General features: G+C 41.0%; 1 protein-coding gene across 3 annotated transcripts in view; it reads right to left on the bottom strand.

The window, feature by feature from the left end:
- Positions 1-5,082: 5,082 nt before the first annotated feature.
- TCEANC2 (transcription elongation factor A N-terminal and central domain containing 2) overlaps positions 5,083-25,533 on the bottom strand; it is a 37,063-nt gene continuing 16,612 nt past the window's right edge. For 2 of the 3 annotated variants that reach the window (XM_079118302.1, XM_079118301.1), the window contains 2 exons: positions 13,731-13,924; positions 5,084-6,128 (listed from right to left, as the gene is read on the bottom strand). In XM_079118302.1, the coding sequence (XP_078974428.1) occupies positions 5,940-6,128; positions 13,731-13,924 (383 nt within the window). In that variant the 3' untranslated portion in view covers positions 5,084-5,939. Of the gene's footprint in view, positions 6,129-13,730; positions 13,925-25,533 lie in introns of all 3 variants that reach the window. The other variant, XM_079118303.1, reaches the window with a different exon arrangement.

Raw genomic sequence — 25,533 nt, 5'->3', positions numbered from 1 at the left:
TCATGTGGACCAATCAGCTGACGACTTCCATCTGTTGGCTCAGTGTGATGTTCTATAAGATGTCTAGGCTGAACAGTTCTTTTCAGACTAGGTTGTGAGAGGGCAAGAGCCTTAACATCCCTGGGGCAAGTCTGTAAATGTGGACTCTTATCTGTTTCAGGTGCATGTGAACAGTTCCTGATCTTCCTCTCTGATAGGGAAGAAAACATTCACCAGTTCCACAGCCACGTGCCACGAGCCCGAGAACGCGTTAACGTGCTGGAGGAAAGATGTCACCTCTGGCACAGCAGCTGCAAGCGGAACTCACTTGGTTGGTTTTGCCGTAGTCATCTTCTGGGATCCACCTGCTTTTCGTAGGGGTCAGACTAGTGGGCTAACTAGAGGGACACGGGGGTCTCCACCCCTGCATCCCTTAGCTCTCTAAGGATGGCATTAATCTTTGCCAGTGAGGATGAGCATCTTTTAAAATTTTTATTGGCTTTTATTTCCTTTTCTTTGAATTCCCATAAGTCATAGTTGTTTGCTTTATAAAAAACGGCCCATTTATTTTCTCTCTCCTTTACTAGACCATGAACTTGAGGCCAGACACTGTCTCAATTATCCGTGTGATCCCTGTACCTGGCATAGAATTCAACAAATATGCACTGAATGAGTGACTTCAACAAGATGAAAAACAGCATTTGATTGGACATCTTGGTCTTCTTGGATCTTGAAACCAACCCACCCAGCTTATGGGTAGTCCATCCCTGACAGCAATTGTATCATTTTGGGTAATTTAAAAGAAAACACAATGTCATCCAATCAAACCATCTCTCCTTTGAAACCAAGGCAGTGTCACTGAGCTAATGGAAGCTCCCAAAGCCTTGTTTTTCTGGATGGACTCCCTTTGATAGCAATAATGGGCAGTAACAAACTGAGCCCTTGCCCCATCTGGCTGTGATAAACGCATCCAAAACACATTACAAAGCTCAGAGTGAGGCTGGGAGGCCTGAGGCTGCTGCAAAAGAAAACCAAGGTTGACAGGCACAAGTTTAAGAACCCTACATTGTATAAATGAGAAAATGCCAGCTGCCTGTTCTCTCCCCACCGGACGTGGTAAGTGCGTTATCTGAGCCTCCTGCCATTTTTCAAGCCTCGGACTCTAATGGTATCTGTTTGGGCAATTCTAAACTTCATTTTAAAAAACCTCTCATTTACTGTGTTTCTTTCCTTTCCTTAAAGTGTTGAGTTTTTTTTTTTTTTTTTTTTTTTTTTTAGTGTTTAAATTTTTCTGAAATATGTTTATGCAAGAACATTTTAATCTTTTTATAACACACATCTAATCAGGTCACTCAGCTCCTTAAACACTTCTCATGTTCTTCCATTATCTGGAGGCCAAGGTCCAATCCCTTTTTGGTAAGGCCTCCAAGGCCTTGTTTCTGTTTTTGCTCATTTCTCACCACTTCATTCCTGAGCCCTTAGGCACCTTAACCACCACACCTTGTCTGCCTTTGGAGGCCAACCATGCAATTCACACCTTTGTGCTTTGGCACAGCCTTGGTTCATCCAAAGATGAACTCTTCCCTGAAGATGATTCTCCTCTGAGTCATTAATCACTGCTTTCTCCATTGTCTCAATATTTAAAATAAATGTCTCCAACACCCAATGTGCTGTACCATCATTATTTACTGTGTCTGTCTCTCCAGACAAAGAGCCCCTCAAGGTGGATATTACATCTCATTCACTGCGACTTCCCCAGTGCCAGGCTAGTCCTTGGCAAAGAAGATGAGAACTTTTGTTAATTGAGTGAATGAGTGAAAATAAAGACCCCGTCCCTACCAAAGAACCAGGACTCCAATGTAACCAGCATGAGAAAAGGATCATAAGCTCCCACAGCAGACTAATGCTACGCAGAAGTTTCCTCAAGCAACTGAAAGAGCTCGGAAGACACATGCACGCCTAAACTCACAGGTAACTCAGAGGTGCCAGGAACTTTTCTCATCCCATTCCAGAAGCAACCCTTTCATTTTTAACAGACTAGAGCCTAGAAGTGCTTCTTGGTGGGCGGGCAAGTGTGGATGGGTGTTTGCAGGCCTCCTTCCCTTCTGCAAGTGCTCAGAATAGCTCCATTAGCGTTCATGGAAATTCTGCGCATGCATCAAGGAGAAAACAGCCACAAATAACACAGCCTGCTTTCCAAATCTCCAAAGTACATCTCTGCAATCATTTTACTTTCCAACTATCACCACTGAAGCCTTTCAGCCAGAAAGCAATGTTTTCAACTTACTCTGGCCTCCCAAGTTAGCAGAACTCTTTGGTTGTTTATAAATGAAGCTTCCTACATCCACTCACTCTCCCTGCCATGGCTTCTCCTTTTAACACAAAAATGACCAGTTCCTGCTGGGAATCAGTCCAAAGGCCTTCATTCAATGCTCACGACACTCCAACCTGGTCCTGGTTCTTGCCTTTCTCTCCTGCCTCATCTCCAGCTACTCTTCGGCATGTGTCCCCCACTCCAGTCATACAAATCTTTTTGTTGTTGTTTGTACCAGGGGTGTTTAAACACTGGGTCACATCCCCAGCCCTTTTAATTTTTTATTCTGAAACAGGATCTCATTAAGTTCCTAGGGCCTTGCTAAGTTGCTGAGGCTGGCCTTGAACCTACAAGCCTCCTACCTCAGCTTCCTGAGCTACTGGGATTACAGGTGTGCACCACCATGCCTGGCCCAAAACATCTTCCAGAAATCTCCATTCTGGATCTTTCCTTACTGTCTTCTCTGTGGGAATGCTCCTCAACCACCCAATTAATGATTTCTGCCCTTTAAAACTGAACAGAGATATCACCTCCTCCAGGAAGCAATCCCTGATTAAATTAAATGTTTCTCTCCATCTGCAGCCAGTTATTCAACTAGGCATTAAATGGCCATGGAGACCTAGCTTGTGCCAGTCTCTGTTTCAGGTGCTGGAGATGCAGCAGGGAACAGAACAAAGCCTCTGCTTTCCTGAAGCTTAATTCTTGAAGCAGGAGAGAGACAATAAGAAAATAAAGAATGTGTCAAGGGGTGACAAATGCTCTGCAGAAAAATAAAGGTAAAGTATTACAGAATATTTGGAAGGGAGTGTTAGGGAAGTCAGTGATGCCTTTTCTAATAGGGAAAGACTAGATCCAAGTGAGGACAGGAACATGTAGATATCTGAGGAACAAGTACTGCTATCAGGACAGTAAGTACAAAGGCCCTGAGGCAGAAGCATGCTTAGTAGGTATGTGCAAAGCAGCAAGGGAGCCAGTGGGACCACAGAAGCATGAGGGAGATAATAAGAGGAAACGAGGTCAGAGACAGTCAGGGGCCAGATCACACTGGGCCTTGTAGGATATGGTAAGGGATTTTACACTAAGAGAAATGAAAGCCACTAGGAGGTTTTAAGAAGAAATATTTTGCTTACATTTCAAAAGGCTCATTCTGGCTACTCTGTGGATAACAGAGTAAGGGGGAAACATGAAGAGCACAAACATCTGGACATCCACTAATTCCACAAATTTGCTACTACTATGACCAAGCCCTGTTCTAAGCACTGAAGACACCCAGCGAGACGGGCTCTCTGATGTCAAGGAGGTTATGATTTAGAGGGGAGACAGAATTAGCATAATGACAGAACACATGGATATGTCTAGAAGAGTAGGCCAGGTACTGTGGTAGGGGCAAGAAAGGAATCAGGTGGGGAGCAGCACTCCTGAAAGGGAATGCTCAGCTACTTTAAGAAATACTACGTGGAAGAAGTATAAGCAGCCCGGCGAAGACAGAAGGCAGGACAGGAAGGAGGTGGGCACAGAGGAAGGCAGGGGCCGGATCACAGATGGCCTTGGACACCGGCATGAAGGTGCTTGCATTTTATCAAGGTCACAGGGATCCACTGACAGGTTTTAACAGAGGGACAGTGGGAAGTAAAACCAAGAGGATTTGGTTGGCTGAGGGAGGGAGGCGTGGGGGCTAGGCTGACCCCTGGGCTCCCAGCCAGTGTCTGGGTTGTCAGATTGCCAAGAGGGGAAACGAGTTGTATCTTAGATGTCCATGGGACATTTAGGAGATACTATTCGAAACTCAGGGCGCGGGAATGGACTGAAGATACAAACTGGAATATCATCAGCATATAAATAAATATACTTGAAAATATGGGAGCTGGGGCTGGGTTGTGGCTCAGTGGTAGAGCGCTTGCCTAGCCTTCTTAAGGCACGGGGTTCGATCCCCAGCACCGCAGAGCAAAACTAAACCAACAAAATAAAGGTATTGTGTCTGTCTACAACTAAAAATATTAAAAAAAAAAAAATGGGGCTGGGGATAGAGCTCAGTTGGTAGAGTGCTTGCCTTGCAAGCATAAGGCCCTGGTTCAATCCCCAGCACCACAGAAAAAAATAGAAAGAAAAAAGAAAATATGAGAGCTGATGAAATCAACCGGAGACTATATACCATCAAACAGACCAAGATTTGTCATTTATTATCTGTGACCCCAAGTATGCTTACTACACTTTTCTGAGCCTCACTTTTCTCATCTTTAATTGGGTATTTTCTTTTTGTAAAATGTTACCACAGGTCCGGGCACACGGTCAGTGCTCAGTTACTGTTCTAGCTCCAGCAGTTACTTGCAGAGGGAACTGAACGTGATCTTGGCTCCTAAGCCTCAGGGTCTTCATCTGTATCCAATGCTAGGTTTCTACCATGCCCCATGAAATGGGCGCTCAGTGAACGTTGTTCAATAGTGAACAACTCTAAAATACTGGAACAATCTCTACTAAACACAATAGGAATTAACAGAATTTTGAAAAAGCTATATAAAGATGCTTGCCAATAAATGTGCTTAGAAGTGCCAGGCACTTGGTTAGACATTAGCCCTTCCTTCATCCTTGCTTTCCAACCTGCCCCCTTTTTCCTTTAATTTTAAATCTCTCCCTTTTAATTGGCTCCTTCCTTTCAGACTGCAAACATGCTCCTGCCTCCCCGAGTCTGCAAAGCCTTCCTTGGGTCTTGTTCCTTCCCTCAAATTCTTGTCCTGTCATTCTTTAATTTCACCAACTGAACCCCCTCGCAACCCAGAACACCTTTCAGTGAAGAAACCACACCTTTTGTTTTAGAACAGAAGTCTCAGTTTATTAATACTTTTAAAAAGGCAAATATCATTTACATCATTGTTCAAGCAGGCCTGTACAGAGGTATTTCATTTTTTAAAAAATATGCAGTTTTCCTTACGGCTGTATTTCATTGCAGGAGAAAATTTCATTATGTCTCTTCTACAGAGCCCTAAACCAGAGCCACGGTATTCAAATAAACCCCGAGGTGTGGGGAGGCTTCAGGCCAGTTCCTCATTAGAAGCCTCAGCATGGGGGCTCCAGAGACCAACACAGAAGGTCTTCTAGGGAGAGCTGAAACGTTCAGATAAGTGAGCTCTGGAAAGCAGGGCTAGTCGCTGGCTCTAGCAGGCTCACCCCTGGGGTAGAGCAAAGAGAAAAGACAGGGGAGTTCTGAGAGGCACCGGAGCTGTCTAAACTCAGGGGGATGGAACCGAGTGAGCAGCAGCGGTAATTGAGTTTCAGTTACCTGCAGGGTGGCGAAATAAAGTGTTAACTTCATCTGCCTGACATGGGGGAAGTTTAGAGGTGTCCTTGGCATGCTCACAGTGAAATCCGTCACCCTTTCACTGTGTTGGGTGATGGCAATCGTACGGCGCTTCCTAGTGACAGCCTGCGTGCATCCTGTTAGTCAGCACCAGCGCACTGCGGCTAATGAAGCAGGTTCCCGCAGGCCTGTCTCCCAGGGCTCCCTGCATCCTCTGTCTGAAGGAATGGCACCATGGGAAAATTTAGCACAGCCAGCATCAGCCATCACCCAGACTCAAAAGAGTCTTTGAATGGCAGAGAGAGGCCCATTTTCCTCTCTGCCCAGCCCAGGGTTGGAACCGTCCTCAGGTCACTTTTTGTGGGTCTGTACAAACGTGCCGACCGGCAGCGAGCCGTTCTTCACCTGATCCCGGATTTCAGCTCGGTGCTTTAATGTGAAGACCAGAGCTCTCACCGTCCGCCGGTATGGCCCGTTAATGAGGCGGGAGCAGAGATGAAACGTTTCCCGCTCAATATTTTCAACCAGTAGGTGATCCATCTAAAAAACAGCAAAATTATCAAATTAGGGCCTTGCATTGCATAAGGATTAAAAGTAAGAGAGGCTGGAGCACTCTGCTCGAGGCCTCCATTAATCAACTGAAATTCAAGGACATCTACTTCCTGTCACAAGAGAAACAGGAAGAGCAAATTAATTCCACCCTGGCAATTAAGGAACAAGGCCATGTGCTTTGTGACAGGGACCTCATTCACAACCCCTGCCGGGTGGTAATATTTGCCATTATAACAGGAAACTGGCTTGAACTAAGCAACGGGTACTGGGCCCTGTACTTTACCAACCAGGAAACGAAGTCCCAGGATAATAAATCAGTGTAGCAGTTCATGCTTATTTTTGTTTTTAAAGGGCCTTTTAACCCCTTACAGCATTTTAGAAACACTGGGTCTGGATCCTAAAATGTGCATAAGGCAGTTTATAAATCACTTTTCCCATCTAATGCTCATAACACGTATTATCACATTCTATAGATAAGGAAACAGGTTCAAAAGTAAAGGATCAAGACTGTACATCTACTGAGGGATGGAGCTGGAACTCTGGCCTAGGCCGTGACTCCAAAGTTCACGTTTCTCCCCTTTTAGCACCTAGCAGCCCCCTCAATGTTCTGAGACCCATGCAGATTCAATTAAGCAGAACAGGCCTCGGGGATGGGACCTGTAGCAATTCTGGGGTGGTCCAGTTCAGACCTCATCCTGAGGTCACAGACCTAATCAAAGCAGGCCAGATCAGGCTGCTGGTCAGAGACTCCCAGTCCATCTCTCTCCCCTCCCCTCCCCAGACTCAGCGCTCTAGCTGCTTTCATGAGCCCCTACGCCACAGTGCTGGCACACATTCCCTTACAAGGCACACCTTTCCCTAGGAAACGCTCCTGTATTTGTACATCAAAGCTCAGGCAAACATACACCCACAGAGAAACCAACCAAAACCCAAGCACGAAGGACTGAAAAATTCTCCAGGCTACAACCATGTCCTGAGCTTCCCTGGGTCATTATTGTAATGTCATACTAATCTGTATTTTGAGTTTATCTTCCCTGGTAGTAAGTTCTTTGAAAAGAGGAAGAAGTTTCTCTCATTGCCTCTTTCCCCTTCCTTCCTTCCCTCCCTGCTAGGCATTTATTTGAATATTTATTCAGCACTTACTACATGCCTGGCTCTGTGCTTGGGCTGAGGAATAAGCAGTGACTGGGGTAGGCACAGTTTTTATGGCCGTGGGGATAAAGTGTAGGAGAAATAGGTGGTGAATGGGGACCATGAGGGGACTAAGTGCTAGGAAGGGGGTGGGAGTGACTGCCACTGAGCATAGCCACAGGGAAGTCACCTGACCCAGGAGGGCTGCACCTGGCTTCAGGAGGAAACGACATTTCTCCTGAGTCTGAAGGAGTCTAGAATTTGGCCAGGTGAAGTGGGTGTTCACTTTGTGACCAATTCAGTGAGCTGGGCACACACTATTCTACATAAATATACTATGCTTCTATGTAAAAAGCACAAAAAGGAAAAAGCCCCTGGTGTGGTGGTGCACACCTGTAATCCCAGCTACTTAGGAGGCAGAGGCAGGAGGATTGCAGCTCAAGGTCAGCCTGAACGAATTAGTGAGACCCTGTCTCAAAATAAAATAAAAAAGGCTGGAGATGTGGCTCAGTGGTAGAGCGCTTGCCTAACATGTGTGAGGTCCTGGGTTCAATCCCCAGTAATGCATACACACATCACACACACAAGAGGAAAAAGAAAGAAAAAGAACACCAAAAATAAAAAGGCTCATCTGACATTTGATTACATGTCCTAACATGAGAGATAGACATGGACCAAAGAAAGAGAAACTCTGAAGATACAAGAACCAAGGAGGGAGCAGAATAGGACTGAGGGACAGGAGAATGAGAGGGAGACAGAATATGAATGTAGTCAGGCCCAGGTATCTGTCTAGGCTGACTAGGCAAAAGATGTTCATGAAAGTCTGTGGTCCCAACAGCTAAGTGATTAGCTTCTAGGTCTGTACCAGAGGAAGTGGACTTGCGACCAGGGCTCTCTAGAACCCACACGGCCCAAGTTTTTCAAGCCAAGGGTTCCTGAGTTGACACTGCACTAATCTGTGGCCTGACGCAGCCCTGGTACCAGACTGCTTTGGGAGGCTGGAAAGGTGGCTGGCTAGCTGCCCAGCATTTGACCCATAGCATTTTCCAGAGAGGCTCCTATGAGGCTGGTTGCTCACCAAATATTTAGATTACTTAATGTAACAGGTAAGAAAACTTTTTTTTTTTTTTTTTAAAGGGGCACACTTATCAAGGGAAGAAGGTCTGTGTGTTTATAAAACAAATTCATGGCCATTTCATCAAACTGTGCTATTAAACAACAAGAATGCCTTGGAATTCACATAAGTGGCTACTCATATATCTCAATCCAGCAAACACAGTTGGTACTCTGAGTCTGGCTTGATCTTAGAGACACAGCACATAAAAGATCTGATTCCTCCCCTCTAGGAACTCACAGCCTAAAAAGGAGATGGAATGATAACCAGAGATAACCCTGGTGCACCTGACAGGTGCTAATGCCAGTGGTGTGATGGGAATAGGAAGCATTTAACAATTCTCATTTAGCATGACGTGAAGAATTCTCACTCTTCTTTAGTATGCCTCTTGCTAAATGAAAAACAATGGAATGAAGAGATGAAAAAAGTATTTGTGATATTAAAATATAAATCATAAATGAAAATAATTCATCATGCACTACTGTATATAAGAAGTTCACTGTACAAACTTGACCAAGTTGAGAAGCCCTTTCCAATGGGTCCTAACTTGGTGCTTAGGTAAGTAAACCCAAGACTCTAAGAAAAAGAGATTTTGCTGTGAGATACATCTGTGTGAATGGAAATGGGAACAGGAACAAGAAATCTAGGGATTTGCCGTATTTAGCAGTATTTCTATCTCTCATCATCTGCCTGGTCTCTTTCACACATTTTTGCTCCTCTCCCTGGGCCTTACTCACTACCAATTTTAACTGCCTGGTTCTCTCCTCTTATGCTATACATCTCTACCCACACCTTCTGCTTCCTCATAACTCCTCCAACATCCCTTCTGTTTCAACACTTGCACTGTTGTTTTCTTGGTATTTCCTGACTTGCCTTCCTTATCTATTTGTGTCTGTGCGTGGAATGTGTGTAACTCAGTTGTCTAATCCTGGGTAAACTGGCTATGGCTGGGGTAAGACATAAAACATGACCACTTAGGGCTCTCCTTCACCAGGGAATGGATCTGGTAGGAAACGGTGCCATCAATTAGTGATGTTTGCCACATCTGTAAGCTCTTTAAATGCAAGGAAACAAGGTCTTCTTCCTTTGTTAACCATAGGAAGTGCTCAATAAATATTTGTTAAATGAATGTGCTTATTCCCAATGTACACCTATCCCCTTTCCTGCCCTCTCAAAAACATCACGCATAGTAGATGAATGTCTTTTTATCATATGTGTTTTCTAGTTAGCAATCCTTCCCTGCATCAGAGTTAATTGCTCCATACTTTGTACGTCTACACCACTGACTGGTTCCTACATCAGAGTTAATTGCTCCATACTTTGTACGTCTACACCACTGACTGAGCTCACCCACTACTTCAGACTGCCTCATGTTTTTGTTGTTGTTAACAGGCTCTCATTCAGAAGACGGTGAGCTAGCTAACCTTAGCTTGCTTGATTTCTCTCTCTCCCTTTTTGGTGTTACTGGGGATGGAACCCAGGCCCTCCTGCATATTATACAAGTACTCTACCAATGGGCAACATCCCCAGTCCAGGAGATAGCTAGATAGGACAGATAGATAGAAAAATAGTCCCTATTCCCAGGACAGGGACTATAGCTCATTTATGTTTGTATTCTCCCCTGGCACATAGTAGATCCCCACTAAACATCTGATGAATTGAACATCCATTAGAAGCAAACTTTTTGTGGGTTTTCTATAGCATGATTGGATTTGTACATATCAACCCACACTTCTTTTTGACCCCTTGAATACATTTATGAGAGAGCTGGTCAAAGCCAAGGGTGCAGCCTGAGGCCATTAAACAAAGAAAAAACTAATAGTCCCATATGAGTATGTACCCCTGACCTGGATCTCATTAGCACCATCTGACAACCAACTGAGCCAACCAGCCAGTGTTTCATAACTCTTAATGATACAGGCTCACTTTGAGAATCAGGTTCATTTTTTTTAATGACATAATAGGAAAATGATCACAGGACGTGAGGTAGGAAGGAGAGTGGATAATGAGGAAGGGGAAGTAAGAGAATGACACCACAGGGGATGTTCATATGAGGAAAGATCTAAAAGACGGGGAAGAACAAAGAAGATCCGGAAGGGGGAAAGGAAAGGAGAACAGAGCCTGGATTTGAACGATGGAGTTTTTATTCATCTATTCCATTATTCCAAGAACAAGAAAATAATCCATGAATCTAGAAAGCAAGATCTGTAGGGTAATAAAGAGATGAATCTTTTGGTTGTGTGTATATTCTTCATTTCTGACTTTCACTATTAAAGGATATAACTGAAACAACATGGAAACATCTTTTTCTACAAAGAATATAATGAGTAGAGTTGGTATTTACAAAAACACATGCTAGGATCAAATTGTAAAAGCTTTTCAGTCACTGGGCCAATAACTTACCCAACGGTTTTACTATTACTGCCTGATGTCTGATTTGAATGCATTCCACATTGATTACTGTCAAAGACCAGATACTGGATTAGATGGTTCATTGATTTACTCTAATGTAGAAACATCTCATGATGATAGGTGCTAGGGTTAATCCTACGTAAAAGTGTTTGTATTTACATTTTCTTACATCCCAAACCAACAAAAAAACCATCAAATGCTGTTTATGCAAGGAAAATAGATTGATTTTTTTTTTTCCTTTTGGCCGAGGAAGACAGTAAGATGCATACTTTTAATTTTTAAAATTTACTCTTTGGGAACAAAACCATTCAGCTATGCTTAATCTGATATTTTTTCCAATTACGATAGAAAGCACTAACGAATGTATCACTTTTTTAACTTTGCTTTGTAACACTTGAGTGCTTACCACTTGATGTGCCATTTAAAGGATAATTAATGGATAAACTAAAAGGATAATTATTATGGAGTTTAATATAGCAGGCAAACTGCTCATTAATCCTTACAAGCATAGCTTCGTTATTATCATTTACTTAAAAAGATACCACAGGGAACTGGTATTTACCACTACATTAACTACATATTACATACCCACACTGTATGTTTCTGCAATAATTTTGGCTTATTTAAAAAATGAATTTTATTTAAAATAGCACGTCTGTTGGCTAATCGATACTCTGGAAAGTTACTTATAACCTACATATGTTTTTCTCTCTTCCAATATTCATACTGAAGCTTCATTTAAAAGAAGTTAAGCAAACTTACTGAATATCAATTCTCTGCACCATCAAATATACATTAAAAATTATAAACATGAAAAAAATGAAGATATATAGAAAAGGATTTAAAAAATGACATTAATTGGAATTGATCAAGGTTGAAGAAAAAACACAAATGTAAATAATTATGTCAATTTTCTGCAATGTTATTTAAATAATCAATAAAAATATCTTACAAAATGTTTGGCATATAATTTGCTCTAATAATAATTTGCCCAGCATTCATTTAACAAACTATAATAATTTACCAAAAAAGGAAATGCACCAAAATGTTAAGATTATACCTTGGTGGTAAGTTCAATGGTGATTTTTCCTCCCTTTCTACATTTTTTCTCATTTCCCATTTTTTTTTCTTAACTAAAATTTTCTTTCCAAAAAGTAAATAATAGGGCTGGGATTGTGGCTCAGTGGTACAGTACTTGCCTAGCATGTGTGAGGCACTTGGTTTGATCCTCAGCACCACATAAAATAAATAAATAAATAAAACAAAGGTAAAAAACATTTTAAAGAAGTGAATAATATATCATGAGTCCATCTGCTCTTCTTTTGTAGATAAAAATTCACATAGAAAGGTTAAATTTTTTTTTTTTGAGGATGCAGTAACAGATCTAACACTTTGATGAGACATCTAAGTTACTTCTTTTGTTAATAACATTGTTATTCTTTAAAGATATTTTAATAAGGATATCCTGGGAACAGGAAAAATAAAGATGTTTATGCTTAGTTAGCTTTCTGTCACTGTGACAAAATACCAGAGAAAATCAATATTGGAGAATGCTTTATTTTGGTTAACAGTTTCAGAGGTTTCAGTCCATGGTTAGGGGCTCCATTGTTTCTGGGCCTGTGGTGAAGCACAGCATCAGGGCATAACAGTGTGAGCAAAGCTGCTCACCTCATGGCAGTCAGGAAGCAAAGAAAGTCCAAGGAAGAAGCAAGGGACAAGAAACACCCTCCCAGGGCATGCCTCTAGTGACCTACTTCCTCCAACTAGTCCTCACCTTCTACAGTTTCTACCACCTTCTAGTACTCTATTCAATTATGAATCCATCAGTGGATTACTCCATCCAAGAAATCAGAGCCTCATGATCCAACCACTTTCCAAATACTCCACCTCTGAACATTGCTGGACTGGGGACCCAAGCCTGAATTCATCACATCAGCATTTGGAGGACATTTCAGATTCAAACCATAAAAATGTTATTTATCTGATTTTCCAGAGCATTAATCAGCTTGTAAGATTTGTTGTTTGATGATTATTAATACCATTATTAATGAGCAAAAATTCTTCTAGTTTATACTTCAAACTACTAATATCATCTGAACTTCTGGCTATGAAGATGATAGGGAATATGTCTATGCAGTTCATTTTATGCCTTAGAATTAAAAGTAGGGGGGAATGACAAAAATGGGAAAATAGAGTTTTCTCAATAGACAACATTTTTGTTTTAGTATTAGGGATTAAACCCAGGGGTGCTCAACCACCATGCCATATTCCCAGCCTTTTAAATATTTTATTTAGAGACAGGGTCTTGCTAAGCTGCTTGGGGCCTTGCTAAATTGCTGAGGCTGGCTTTGAACTTGTGATTCTCCTGCCTCAGCCTACCGACCACTGGGATTGAGCCGCTGGGATTACAGGTATGTGCCAATATCCCTTCCCCCCATCTCAGTAGATAGCTCTTTGTTTTGCCATTGATATTCCCCAAAATATAGGTCATCCCAGATTTTTCACTTCATTGGGAAGGGAAAAAATTTTAAGTGGGAAAGAACCAACATTCATTAAATGATTTCTAATCAGCAAGCACTAGATACTACTCCTTTGTATAAATGGCTCATTTAACTTTCCCAGTAACTATCCTTGGTGGTAGGAATTGTAATTCTCCTTTTTTAGATAAAGAAGCAAGTTCCAGAAATGTTAAAGAATTTGCCTAAGACATCATATGACTAGAAGTATTATACCCAGGGTTTCCACCTAGGTCTTGCTAATTCCAAAGACCACACACTCTTACAACACTGTTTCCCAGAATGCTTATAAATCTAGAATCCTTAAAGAGATATCTGTTAGAACGAGGTCACAGCATTAAGTCTATGAAGGCTCATGAAAACATGGGGCTTAGTTAAGCAAGACTTCTAGCAATCGCATTCCAATCAGAACTTTACCTTTAATTCCAAGGCTTCCGAGAGTAATTTCTGGGCATTTTTCCTAAATGACTCAGTTTTGGGATCACTTCGGACTTCAATAGAAGGTCTATCCAAATATTTTTCAATGAAAGTTTTCCACTCAGTGTAAATTTCATTGGCAAGACAAGCCACCTCTGAATCTGCATGTTTACGCATCTTGTTTACAGTATGACCTGGAAAAGGAGAAGAAAAACCAAAGGACAGGTAGTTGTATCCACTTCTGAAAAGCACAGGACTAGATGGTCTCATGTGTGGCACTGAGAGTCACTTACATACCTAAGGATGTAAAGGCTCTTGTGCAAATGATATTGATTTCACAAAGGCAGGTTTCATTAGAGGGGAGAACCAGACTTGTTGACAGAGTAAGTCATAAACTAGAGGCATTATCAATCGATTCTTAAAAAGAGTAAGAGCCAGGTGTGACTCCAGCAACTTGAGAGGCTGAGACCCTATGGAACTTAGCAAGACCCTGTCTCAAAAAAAAGAAGAAAAAAGGGCTAGGGATGTGGCTCAGTGGTTAAGTGCCCCTGGGTTCAATCCCTGGTTTAAAAAAAAAAAAAAAAAAAAAAAGTTAAATTATAGTATGAAGAAATAGAGAAAAATTCAGAATGTGGGACAATCTACAAGACAACAGACACAGTTTCTTTAAAAAAAGGTGGGTAGGAGTTGAGACTGAGTTACAACTACCAAATGTGATATGATTCAATCATAAAAAAATCAACTACTAAAAGACATTTTGAGATAAACAGAAATATGAATGTGTACTAGAAATTAAATTATACTAGGGAATTATTGCTAGTTTTGTTAAGCAAGAAAATGGCACCATTGTTACCTAAAAAAAATTCATATCTTTTAGAGATGCATACTCAAGTACGCCAAGCTAAAATGACAAAAGATCTGAGATCTGGGGCTGGGAAGATAGCTCAATCGGCAGAGGGCTCGCCTTGTAAGCACAAGGCCCTGGGTTCGAGCGATCCCCCCGCCCAAAAAAAGATCTAAAGATCTGAGATCTGGCTTTAAAATATTCAATAAACAAACAAAAGCAAAAAGGAGAAAGATGCCAAAAGGGCAGATGGAATTTTGTTATTGTATTTCACTTTATTTTTGTGTATGTTTCAGATTTTCATAATAAAAATGGAAGAAAGGGGGAAGGTCCAAAAATATCAATATGCAAAATTACCTACAAAAAAAAAAAAAAAAGAAATCAACTAGACACTAAGAATTAAAAATTCAAAAAGAGAAAGAATACAAGACAAATATATGTTTAAAAATCAAGAGCTTTTTTAAGACAGCAATAACCAGTCAGAATCCAACAGGTAAAAAATCCTGCCTAAGCTAGTGAAAACCACATTAGTAACATATTAACAAGAGTGGGGCCTGCCTCCTTAACAGCTCTGGATGCTTCTTTTGGTCCATTCCTAGTACCAGTGCCCTAGCCTTGGGGCACACTGCCTCCAGGTGACCACAAAGGCCTCCTGACTGGCCTGTCTGGCTAAGTTTGGAATCTGTTAATGCCATCTTCCATACTGCAGCTAGAGAGGGCTTCATTTAATTTTACTATTTTCTCTTTTATGAACATTTTTTTCTAAAACATATATTTTTCTAAAACATAAATTTGACCATTTCACACTTGCACTCAAATCCTTCAGTAGCTTCTAAAACACTTAAATATTTTTTTTTCCTCTTTATTTTCGAACTCACACCCCAATGAACAGTCTGTCTGCTTGGAACACTCTCCTGCCTCTTCATCTGGCTCATTTCTACTCAGGCTTTCAGATCCACTCTGGGGTCTCCTCTCAGGAGTCTTCCTTACTAGCTCTCAACCTGGTTGGGACCCCTGCTCTGTGCTCCCTTAGCACCTTGTGCTTCTGCTTATCACAAGAATTACAATAAATGCACAATAGTTAGTTGTAATTATCTGATCAGTTATCAGATAATCACCAAAGTGAGCTTCTTGAGGGAAAGAACTGTGACAGTTTATCTTTGTATCTCCAGCAGTGAGCACAGTGGCAGGAGACAGGAAGAAGAGTAGGTTTGTTGTTCTATTAGAGCACCTAACAGAAGACTGAAAAAAAGGGGAAAATGAACCATGTAATTAGATGAAAGATAAGCACAAAAATACCAACATAGAAATTAATTTGTAGATTTAATGTTATCTCAATGAAAAAGTCTCAATGGTTATTTTTATTAGATACAACCAAACTTTTCTAGACTTCTTTTAGAAGGATAACTGGGCAAGAGTATAAAATACTTTTGAAAAAGAGGAGTTGTAAGGTACAACTAGCCTTAGAAAAAGGCTATTTGAACATATATAAAGCAACAATAATTAAATGACCCACAACAAATGAATGAATGAATCTATGACATAAAAATGAAGCTTAGAACAGATCCTATAAGATATTTAAGAATTTAATCTAAAGCCAGGCACGGTGGGCATGCTCCTGTCATGCCAGCTATTCAGGAGACTGAGGCAGAAGGATCACACTTGAACCCAAGAGTTTGAGGCCAGCCTGGGCATAGCAAGGCCCCATCTCAAAAGAAAAAAAAAAAAAAAAAAAAGAGAGACATCAATGAACAAAGGGAGGCAGAAATTTACATTTAAATTTGGGAAAATGGTCAAAACAAAATTTTTCCAATTATGCAAACTATATAGCCCAACACTGTTTGCTTCCTTTATTCTCCCATACTTACTGAAGGACATTTGTGCTGGGTACTATGCCAGGCACTGGTCAGGCAGGGCTTGAACAAGAAACTATCCCTGCTTTAAAGGTTTAAAGAGAATCCTGGAGGTTAAAAAAAGAAAAAAAAAAAAAAAAGTAATGTTGAAGGGAAGATAGGGTAACAGAATATTAAGAGTCTTTAACTTCTCACTGTAACCATTTATTTAGGAAGGATTTTTATCTGGCCTTTTTATTGACCAGGGAAAGGAGTACATCAATACTTATACTCACAGGAAGAAGAGGAAGAAGAATGCAGAGCACTCATTAGAGACATCTAAAGGTACTTCTCAGATGATAATGCCGAGGAAACCGCTTTTGAAACACACATCATTTCAAAGCAGAAACCACTGCTGATATTTTCCTTTTCTGGGAAGAATTGATATAGCTGAGACTACTCCCTCAGCAATATTTTTTTGTGTGCACATCCTTGGCACACACATACACAAATTGCTGAAATCACAAAGATCAGGGCTGGGGATGTAGCTCTGTGGTACAGCACATGCTTACCTCATTTGAGGTCTTGGGGTTAATCAATCAGTCAATCAAACAACCAATCAAAGAACATTTTTAAATGCATAAATAAATAAGATACCTACATGCAAGGTATTGTAATACTCCCTCTGAGCACCTACTTTGTGCCTGATACTGAGGATAGAGATGAGTAGGACACAATCCTTGAAATTGGTTTATACTCACCATGTGTTATGGTTTGGATGTGAGGTGTCTTCCAAAAGCTCATGTGTGAGAAAATGCAGGAAGGTACAGAGGAGAAATGATTAGGTTGTAATCGTCTTAACCCAATCAGTGAATTAATCCTGATAGGGATTCACTGAGTGGTAATTAAAGTGGTAGTGTGGCAGGAGAAGGTGGAAATTAGGGCGTATCTTTGGGGTATATATTTGGATCTGGCAGTGGAGTCTCTCTCTGCTTCCTGATCATTATGTGAGCTGCTTCCCTCTGCTACACTCTTCTGCCATGATGGGCCTCACCTTGAGCCCCAAGGAATGGAGTCTGCTATCTATGGATTGGGACCTCTCTGAAACCATGAGCCCCTAAATAAACCTTTCCTCCTCTACAGTTGCACTGGTCGAGTCCTTTAGTCACAGCAGTGAAAAACTGACTAAAACACCCTACCAAAGTGAGCAGGGAAGACATATGTTATAAAAATATTCATCCCAGTATTGTTTCAGATAGTGAAAAGCTACCAACAACCCCATCATTAAGGGTTCAATTTGTCAAAAAAAATTATGGTCCATTTAAACAAACCGCTTTACAACCATTAAAAACTGGAATAGTGATACATGTAGTAACATGGAAAGACGATCATTGCATTCAGTTAAGTGAAAAAACAGGTCTCAAAAGAGCACGCACAGTATATGTGCATGCTCAGTATGAAGCATAGTATATGAAGGGCTTTTAAAATCACATGTGTATACACATGAACATCTGATTTGTTTATATGCAGAGAAAGTATTAAAGAATTTACAATAAAATTCTTAAAAAAATTTTTTGTAGTTGTAGATGGATAGCATGCCTTTATTTTGTTTGTTTATTTTTATGTGGTACTGAGGATCGAACCCAGTGCCTCACATGTGCTAGGCAAACACTCTGGCACTGACCTACAGCCCAATCCTACCATAGAATTATGAACAGACGTTTCTTCTGAGTAGTGGGACTATGCAGTTTGGCTCAACCTAGGTGCTGGCTTATACACAAACATCTTGGCAAACAGCTGGGGATTACTACAGTAGAGGTACATTCAGGTTTCTTTGGAACAGAGTCCTTCCCATCATATGATCTTCACTATATCCTTTATTTCTATCCTAGAAAGGCACTGCTGATCCAGCTCTATGTATGAAAAATGAAGGTGCAGAAGTCCTCAGAATCCCACTTATCAAATCCAGTGGACTTCCTCCATCCTGACACTGCTTGGTGTCTGACACTGGCCTTTTTCCTTCTGAAATATTCTCTTCTATGGCTTTCTGAACTACCTGTTTACTGGTTCTCTTCTTCCTTCTCTAATTCTGCTGGTTGCTTATTCTTTCCCCATCCACTAATTACTTGAACTCCAGCTTGGGCACTATCCTTGGCCTCTTCTTTCCTTCCCTGAGTAATCTCATCCACTCCTGTGGTTCAACCTCCACCTGCAGGCAGATGACTTCCAACTATACATCCTAGCTAAAGGCTCCCACTATGCATAAGACCCAAACATCCAGTAAGTCCCCTTCTAAACAACTCTAACTCAGAGATTCTTGTCACATGATGTCATTACCACCCATCCATCACTTTTTGCTCCACTGTTTCTCTCATCGTTATGTTCATTCAACCACTCCAAATCATAGTCACTTCCTTATCAGTCTCTGTATTTTTCCTCTTCCTCCTCACTCCCTATCCATGTACATGGCCCTAAGTCAGGCTTTCATCACCTCTCCACTAGTTTACTGCAAGAGTGTACTGACCAGTTTCTGCCCCAATCTGGCCCTCTCCTATTCATCCTCTACAATGCAGTCAAAATGACCTTTAAAAGACAATTTGAGCCGGGCGCCTATAATCCCAGTGATTTGGGAGACTGAGGCAGGAGGATCATGAGTTCAAAGCCAGCTTCAGCAACTTAGCAAGGCCCTAAGTAACTCAGCGAGTCCCTGTGTCTAAATAAAATATAAAAAGGGATAGGGAGGTGGCTCAGTGGTTGAGAGCCCCTGGGTTCAATACCTGGTTAAAAATAAATAAATAAAGGAAGACAATTTGATCACATCACTCCCCCAAATCCTTCAATAGCTCTGCTCTCAATTTGATTTTTAAATATAGTATTAAAGTTCTGCATGTCCTGGAACCTCTTTGACCTTACTTTATGCCATATCATCCTCTTCCTTCTCTCCCCTCATTCCCAATGCTTCCACACCTTTTTCTCCATATACTAAGTTCAAGGTACAGAGAGTAGATTGTAGGTTCCTGTTTTGGGTGATGCTGTCTGGTCTTCTCACATTTCTGTGCCTTAGCTCTTACTGCTCCCTGCACCTAGAATATTTATTTATTGAACTTCTGTGGTGCTGGGGATGAAACCCAGAACCTTGTGCAGCTAGACAATTGCTCTACCACTGAAATATCTAGAATAGATAGTCCTATCTAGAATATGTAAATTCCCAGTCCTATCTATAATATGTAAATGCCCACTTTCTCCTCAAAATTGTAAACATCTTGAGGGCAGAACCTGTACCTTAATCCAAGTTATATTCCCAGATCCCAGAAAAGGGTCAAGTACGAAATAAACAATGAATAAAAGTTTGCTGAATTGAATCAAAACAGTTAAATAAAAGAAGCATGTATCTTTGGCTTTCAAATTATACTAACATTTGGATATGGATTCTGTTGATTGAGAAAATCACGCAATTACAAACAAAATAACAGACTGTGCTATAAAGGAATGAAAAGTATTGGGAAAATGAAAAAGGTTTTCTAATTCTTTTTTTTTAAATTATACATATATATATATATTTTTTTTTTAGTTGTTGATGGACTTTTATTTTATTCATTTATTTATGTGCAGTGCTGAAAATCAAACCAGTGCCTCACACATGCTAATCAAGCACTTTACCACTGAGCCACAACCCCAGCCCCAAGTTTCTAATTCTTACCCATTGCTGAAAATTCTTCCTGCTTTATATGAATTATCTCATTTAGTTCTTATAACTAAATAATGAATTAAATACCACTACTATTTCCCCTTTTACACATGAGAAGCTGAAGCTTAGCAAAGTAATTTGCTCAAGGTCTCACAGCTAGTATGCATGGAAGCTAGGATTTGAACACAGCAGCTTCACTCTAGAACCTGCACACTGAACACCCAAGACCCTGGAATTCTCTGTTATTAGACTATTGGCTCTGTTGAGATAATGTAGTGCACCTTCTTGGTTTTCTCGAATCAGAAGGGCACAGGCCCTGAGAAATGGCCAAAGGATAGAAGGCTTCAACTCCCATGCAGGGGCAGCTTAGCTGCTGCTTTTGGCCTGCAAGGGCCAGTATATCCCACACATACTCCCACAAGAGCCACACCCAGACTGGTCAGACAGCTCTGCCAGGGAAATCAGCTCAGGAAGGGCAGAGCTATTAGGGAGCCCAGGGATGATGCAAGACTCATTAGCAACAGGGAGGGCTCTCTGGAGATGGAGAAAGGCAATCTAGTCTGGGGCAGGAAAAGAGACAAGAGGGGGGTTGGGGGACTCCCCACCTAGAAAAAATAGAATTGTAAATTTCAGATCACAAAGGAAATTTCATAACAACATTAATGAGTTTGCTACTATGCTACACACTTTACATATCTGAGCTCATGTAAGCCTCAGAACAACCGTATGAAGTAGGTGCTATCATAATGTCCTATCTTCTAGGTAAAGAACCTGGGGTACTGAGAGGCTAAGAAACTTAGGAAGCATGGCAAAAAGCAGGGTCAGGTGTCAAGTACACACATAGGCAGTCTGGATCCAGAGCCTACTTTAACCCTGTACTATTGCCTCTGGATGATCAGACAGTCCTACCTCCTCCTGATTCAGAAGAAAAAAATGAGACTCCATGACCTTTCCCCAAGGTCACAAGTTGGTCAGTAGCTACATCAAGGAAGTTAATGATCTGCAAAAAGTCATTATTTGCTCCATGAAGTTTATGTTTTAAAGTGAGCTGTGCCACTGGCTAGTCTTATGACCTGGGTCAAGTCCCCTGGGTTTAAGGTTAAGGGGTTTCTGCATCCCAGCACATTGTTAAGACAAATTCCCAGCAGGAAGCAGTCTTTTGCACATTTAACAAACATTACCAAATACTAGGAATGTACCAGGCCCTGTGCCAGGCATTGGGTTAGAATGTTGAGCCAGGCACAGCCCCACGCTAAAGAGTTCAGGCAGGAGCTCCCCTTAAGCACAGGGGAAGACAACTAAACACAATGCATGAAAGTGTTACAGGTAAGGTAACACTGTTGGGGGAATGCCCCAGAACATCAAAAGGAAAGAGAAAGTGGCAGTGTTTGTCCTGACTTCACAATGACTGAAGGGGGCAGGAACAGCACAAGAAGTGGAAAAATGAGAGCATAAAAGCCTGAAATGGTATGGCCTAACTTGAGGACCTGGTAGGCAAAATAATGATCTCAGAAGATGTCCATGAACTAAACCTCAGAATTTGTGACTATGTTACTTTATGTAGCAAAAGGGACTCAGCAGATGTGATCAAGGTTAAAGAACCAGAAAGGCAGAATGGTAAATCACAGAGATTAGATGTAAGAAGAATTCCACTTACCAGTGCTAGTTCTGAAGATGGAGAAAGGGGACCATAAGCCAAGGTATGCAGGCAGATTCTAGTAACTGGAAAAGGCAAGGAAATGGAGCTGCCGATACCCTGACTTTAGCCTTTTGTGCATCATTAGGTTTCAGGAGGTAGAAAGACATAGTTTAGAACATCTTAGTGCTGTCACTTATTTTGGTTGTCTCATGTGGGGCAAGTTACTTGAAACTCTCCAAGCTTCAGTTTTCTCATTTTTAAAATGGAGGAAAAAATTACAATAACTTTACAGAATTGTTATATGAATCAAATGGGTCATAGATGTGAAAGAAATTTATAAACATAGGGGTTTCTGTTGTCAACCAATCATAAATGAAAATAAGGCATTTCTGAAATCAGATTAATAAGACTAACAAAAACCTTATCCCATAAAAGTTATATGTACAGTAAGTATTGCAAAGTGGCGCATGATTGCTCCCCAGGCTGAATTTAAGGCCTAACCCCACTGCCTCATCAGCTGTTTGCTCAATACCCCTTACCCACTGGCTTTCTTTATAACAAAGGCATCCACTTACAGAGGCCCTATAATTGTCAGGTCCAAAAGGTTTTTCCCACTTGGCCCTCAAATTTGGGTCTGGGGACCACCTAGGAACACTGAGGCCACTCATTTCTTCTGCTTCTGAAAAATGCTCTCCTTCCTGGCCTGCAATAACTGCAGTACTGCCCTACCTACACTCCCTCTGTCTCTTCCTCCAGCTGCTCTTCTTCCTCCCACTTCTCCATGTGCATTCTCTCCCAGGTTCAGTCCTTTAGCCCTTAAATCTTTCCTTTTTCTCAGAGAATTCATCCACTTAGGTGATTTTAAGCAAAAGATTCCTGGAAAATGACTTCCAAACATGAACTTCTAGTGTAAATTTCTCATCTGAGCTTCAATTCCATATCTCCAATTTACTGCTAGACATTATCACCAAAAGAGTTTATGTTAGTGTAAAAATTATAAGGAAACTGACTTAAAGGGAAAAGGTAGGATAAAATTCCCATTTGAGGTACAAAAGAAAAAGCACTAAATTATAATTTAAATGAGGTTAAGTTTGAGCAGATGGCAGAACCCATAGAGAAGGTCCAATAAAATAAAGACATATGGCTGGGGTCCAGGGCAAAATGCAGTCTGCTAACTAGGAAGGAACACCACCCCAAGAGACATGGGTTCTCATTACATCTCTGGTCCTAACTCACTCCATGGCCTTAGATGAGTCACTTGAACTCTCTGGGTCTCAGTTTCCTTGTACCTAAATTGAGGCAGCCAAATGGATTTATAAAGCTCAAAGAAATAAATAAGAAAAAATATAAGATTTCAACAGTAAATGGACAAAGAACACTTATTTAAAAAGCAAGAAAGAAAGAAGAAAAGGACAAAGTACCAAGAAACACATGGCAAACAATTCATTTTATGTGGTAAATGAAAGCGAGAAGGTGACTTTTAGATTCATAAGAATTTAGGAAAATTATAGAAATGGAACAACATTTCTAAAAATTGAAGATTCAAAAATGGATAAAGACAGAAGGGGTATGGGAGCAGGAAGGATAGTAGAGTGAAGCAGACATTATTACTTCATGTACATATATGACTGTGTGACTGATGAGACCCTACAGTATGCACAGTCAGAGGAATGAGAAATTACACTTCATGTAAGTATGATCTATCAAAATGTATAAATGCAGGCTGAGGTTGTAGCTCAGTGGTAGAGCACTACCTAGCATGTGTGAGGCACTGGGTTCAATCCTTAGCACCACATAAAAATAAACAAGCAAAATAAAGTCATGCTGTCCATCTGCAACTACAAAAAAAATTTTTTTAAATGTATAAATGCATTCTACTGTCATGTATAACTAATTAGAACAAATAAAAAAAATTTTTTAAATGGATAAAGAAGAAGATGTACATCCAAGAGGTGTCTGTAGAAGAGGACAAGTGCTCTAAAGAAGCAGCATAGGGGTTGGGGACATAGCTCAGTTGCTAGAGTGCTTGCCTTGCATGCACAAGGCCCTGGGTTCAATTCCCAGCACCACAAAAAAAAAAAAAAAAAAAGCAGCAGCATAAGCTGGGTACAGGAACCCACACCTATTATCCCAGCAGCCTGAGAGGCTGAGGCAGGAGGATCATGAGTTCAAAGACAGCCTCAGCAAAAGTGAAGTGCTAAGCAACTCAGTGAGACCCTGTCTCTAAATAAAACACAAAATAGGGCTGGCGATGTGGCTCAGTGTTTGAGTGCCCCTGAGTTCACATCCTCAGTACCCAATAAATTAATAAATAAAAAAGCAGCAGCAGCAGCACAAGATCAAGGGCTTAGTTTCAGGGAAACTCATGCCTCACTTCATCTGAGGTGAGACAGAACATTGAAGAAACAGAGAGATGGAAGGCCAGAAGAGTTAAGAAAATCTTGTCCAATCTTTCACTAATTTGACAAACATATCCAGAGCTCCTGTTATATGTGACACTAATGCTTGAAATACAGAGGTGAATAAAATAGCATGGTCCTGCTGGCATGGAGGCTATCGCCTAGCAAATAAGAAATAAAGAAGTAAATAACTAAATAACTCAAATAACGCATTACAGTCCGAGAAAAGGGCTAAGAAGGAAACAAGTTTAAAAACAGAGAATCGGCAACCACTTCAGTATCATTTATGTCAAAGAAAAGAGAATAATCGATGGTCTAAAATTCACAGTTTTGGGAGGAAGAGAACTGAGACAAGACCATTGGATTTGGATAGAATGAAACCGCTTGTGTCCTGAGAGACAGTGGGAGAAGACAGCTTGGAAAAGGTTCCAATAAAGGAGTGGGAAGGGCTAGAGATGGGGTTGTGAGTATTGATCATTTTAAAAGGAATTTGGTTATAAAAGGAGGGAAGATCTGCATTTGTCTGAAGGCAGAAAGAGGGGGCCAGTCCAGAGGGTTACAATGGCAAGGAAAGGAGAGGCAGCGGGGCACAGCAGTTCCCTCACCTCCAGGGGTAAACCTTGCCAAGTCTAGTCTACTCTCCTGAGGTCTCACGAAGGAGCTGCTTCTCTTCTCCACTCTCAGTCCTCAGTGCTTTTACCATAGCTTAAAAACACTAAATGGTTCCAGTATCAGTTTTTTTTTTTTTCTCAAAGTTTAGAAGTTGCTAATAGATGTTCCATTAAAAAATAAAAATAAGAGAGTTCATTGGGAAACCTGGGTAAAACAAAATTAAATAGGTTTCTTTTTTCTGAGGTGCTGGGGACTGAGCACAAGGCCTTGCACATGCTAGGCAAGCATTCCACAACTGAGCCACCTCTGCCCAGCCCATGCTTCTTTACTATGGGATTTCTCCTAGCCTAATACATGAGAAAGTTCACAGAAAATCTTCAAGGCCGAGAGGACAGGAAGACAGCATTTCCCAAGTTTATTTGAACCCCAGAATTCTCTTTTTAAGAGACACCTCACAGGATCAGAATTTGAGAAAGGCACAATAGAGAGTGATGGCATCTGACATAAGTCCAGACTCAACTGGCCAGCTTTTAAATTTCTCTCTCCACCTTTGCCTATCCTGGCCATGCATTCTAGATTCTAAAATGCTGTTCTCAGGATTTTTAAGTTTCCATTCTTTTACTCATGCCCCTGCCTGCAATGAGCTGTATATTATTTTGACCTAGTAAAATTTCACCTCTTCTATAAAAACCCCCTTCACAGTTTATCCAAAGAGAAGTAGTCACTGTGTCCCCTGCACTCCCACAGACCTTAGTATATCCCTTGATGTTAGTATTTTCACATGCCAAT

The sequence above is a fragment of the Sciurus vulgaris genome (assembly GCF_902686455.1).
Source record: "Sciurus vulgaris genome assembly, chromosome: 1".
Taxonomy (NCBI): domain Eukaryota; kingdom Metazoa; phylum Chordata; class Mammalia; order Rodentia; family Sciuridae; genus Sciurus; species Sciurus vulgaris.
Note: the sequence above shows the minus strand (reverse complement) of the source record. Positions and strands in the feature narration are given on the sequence as shown.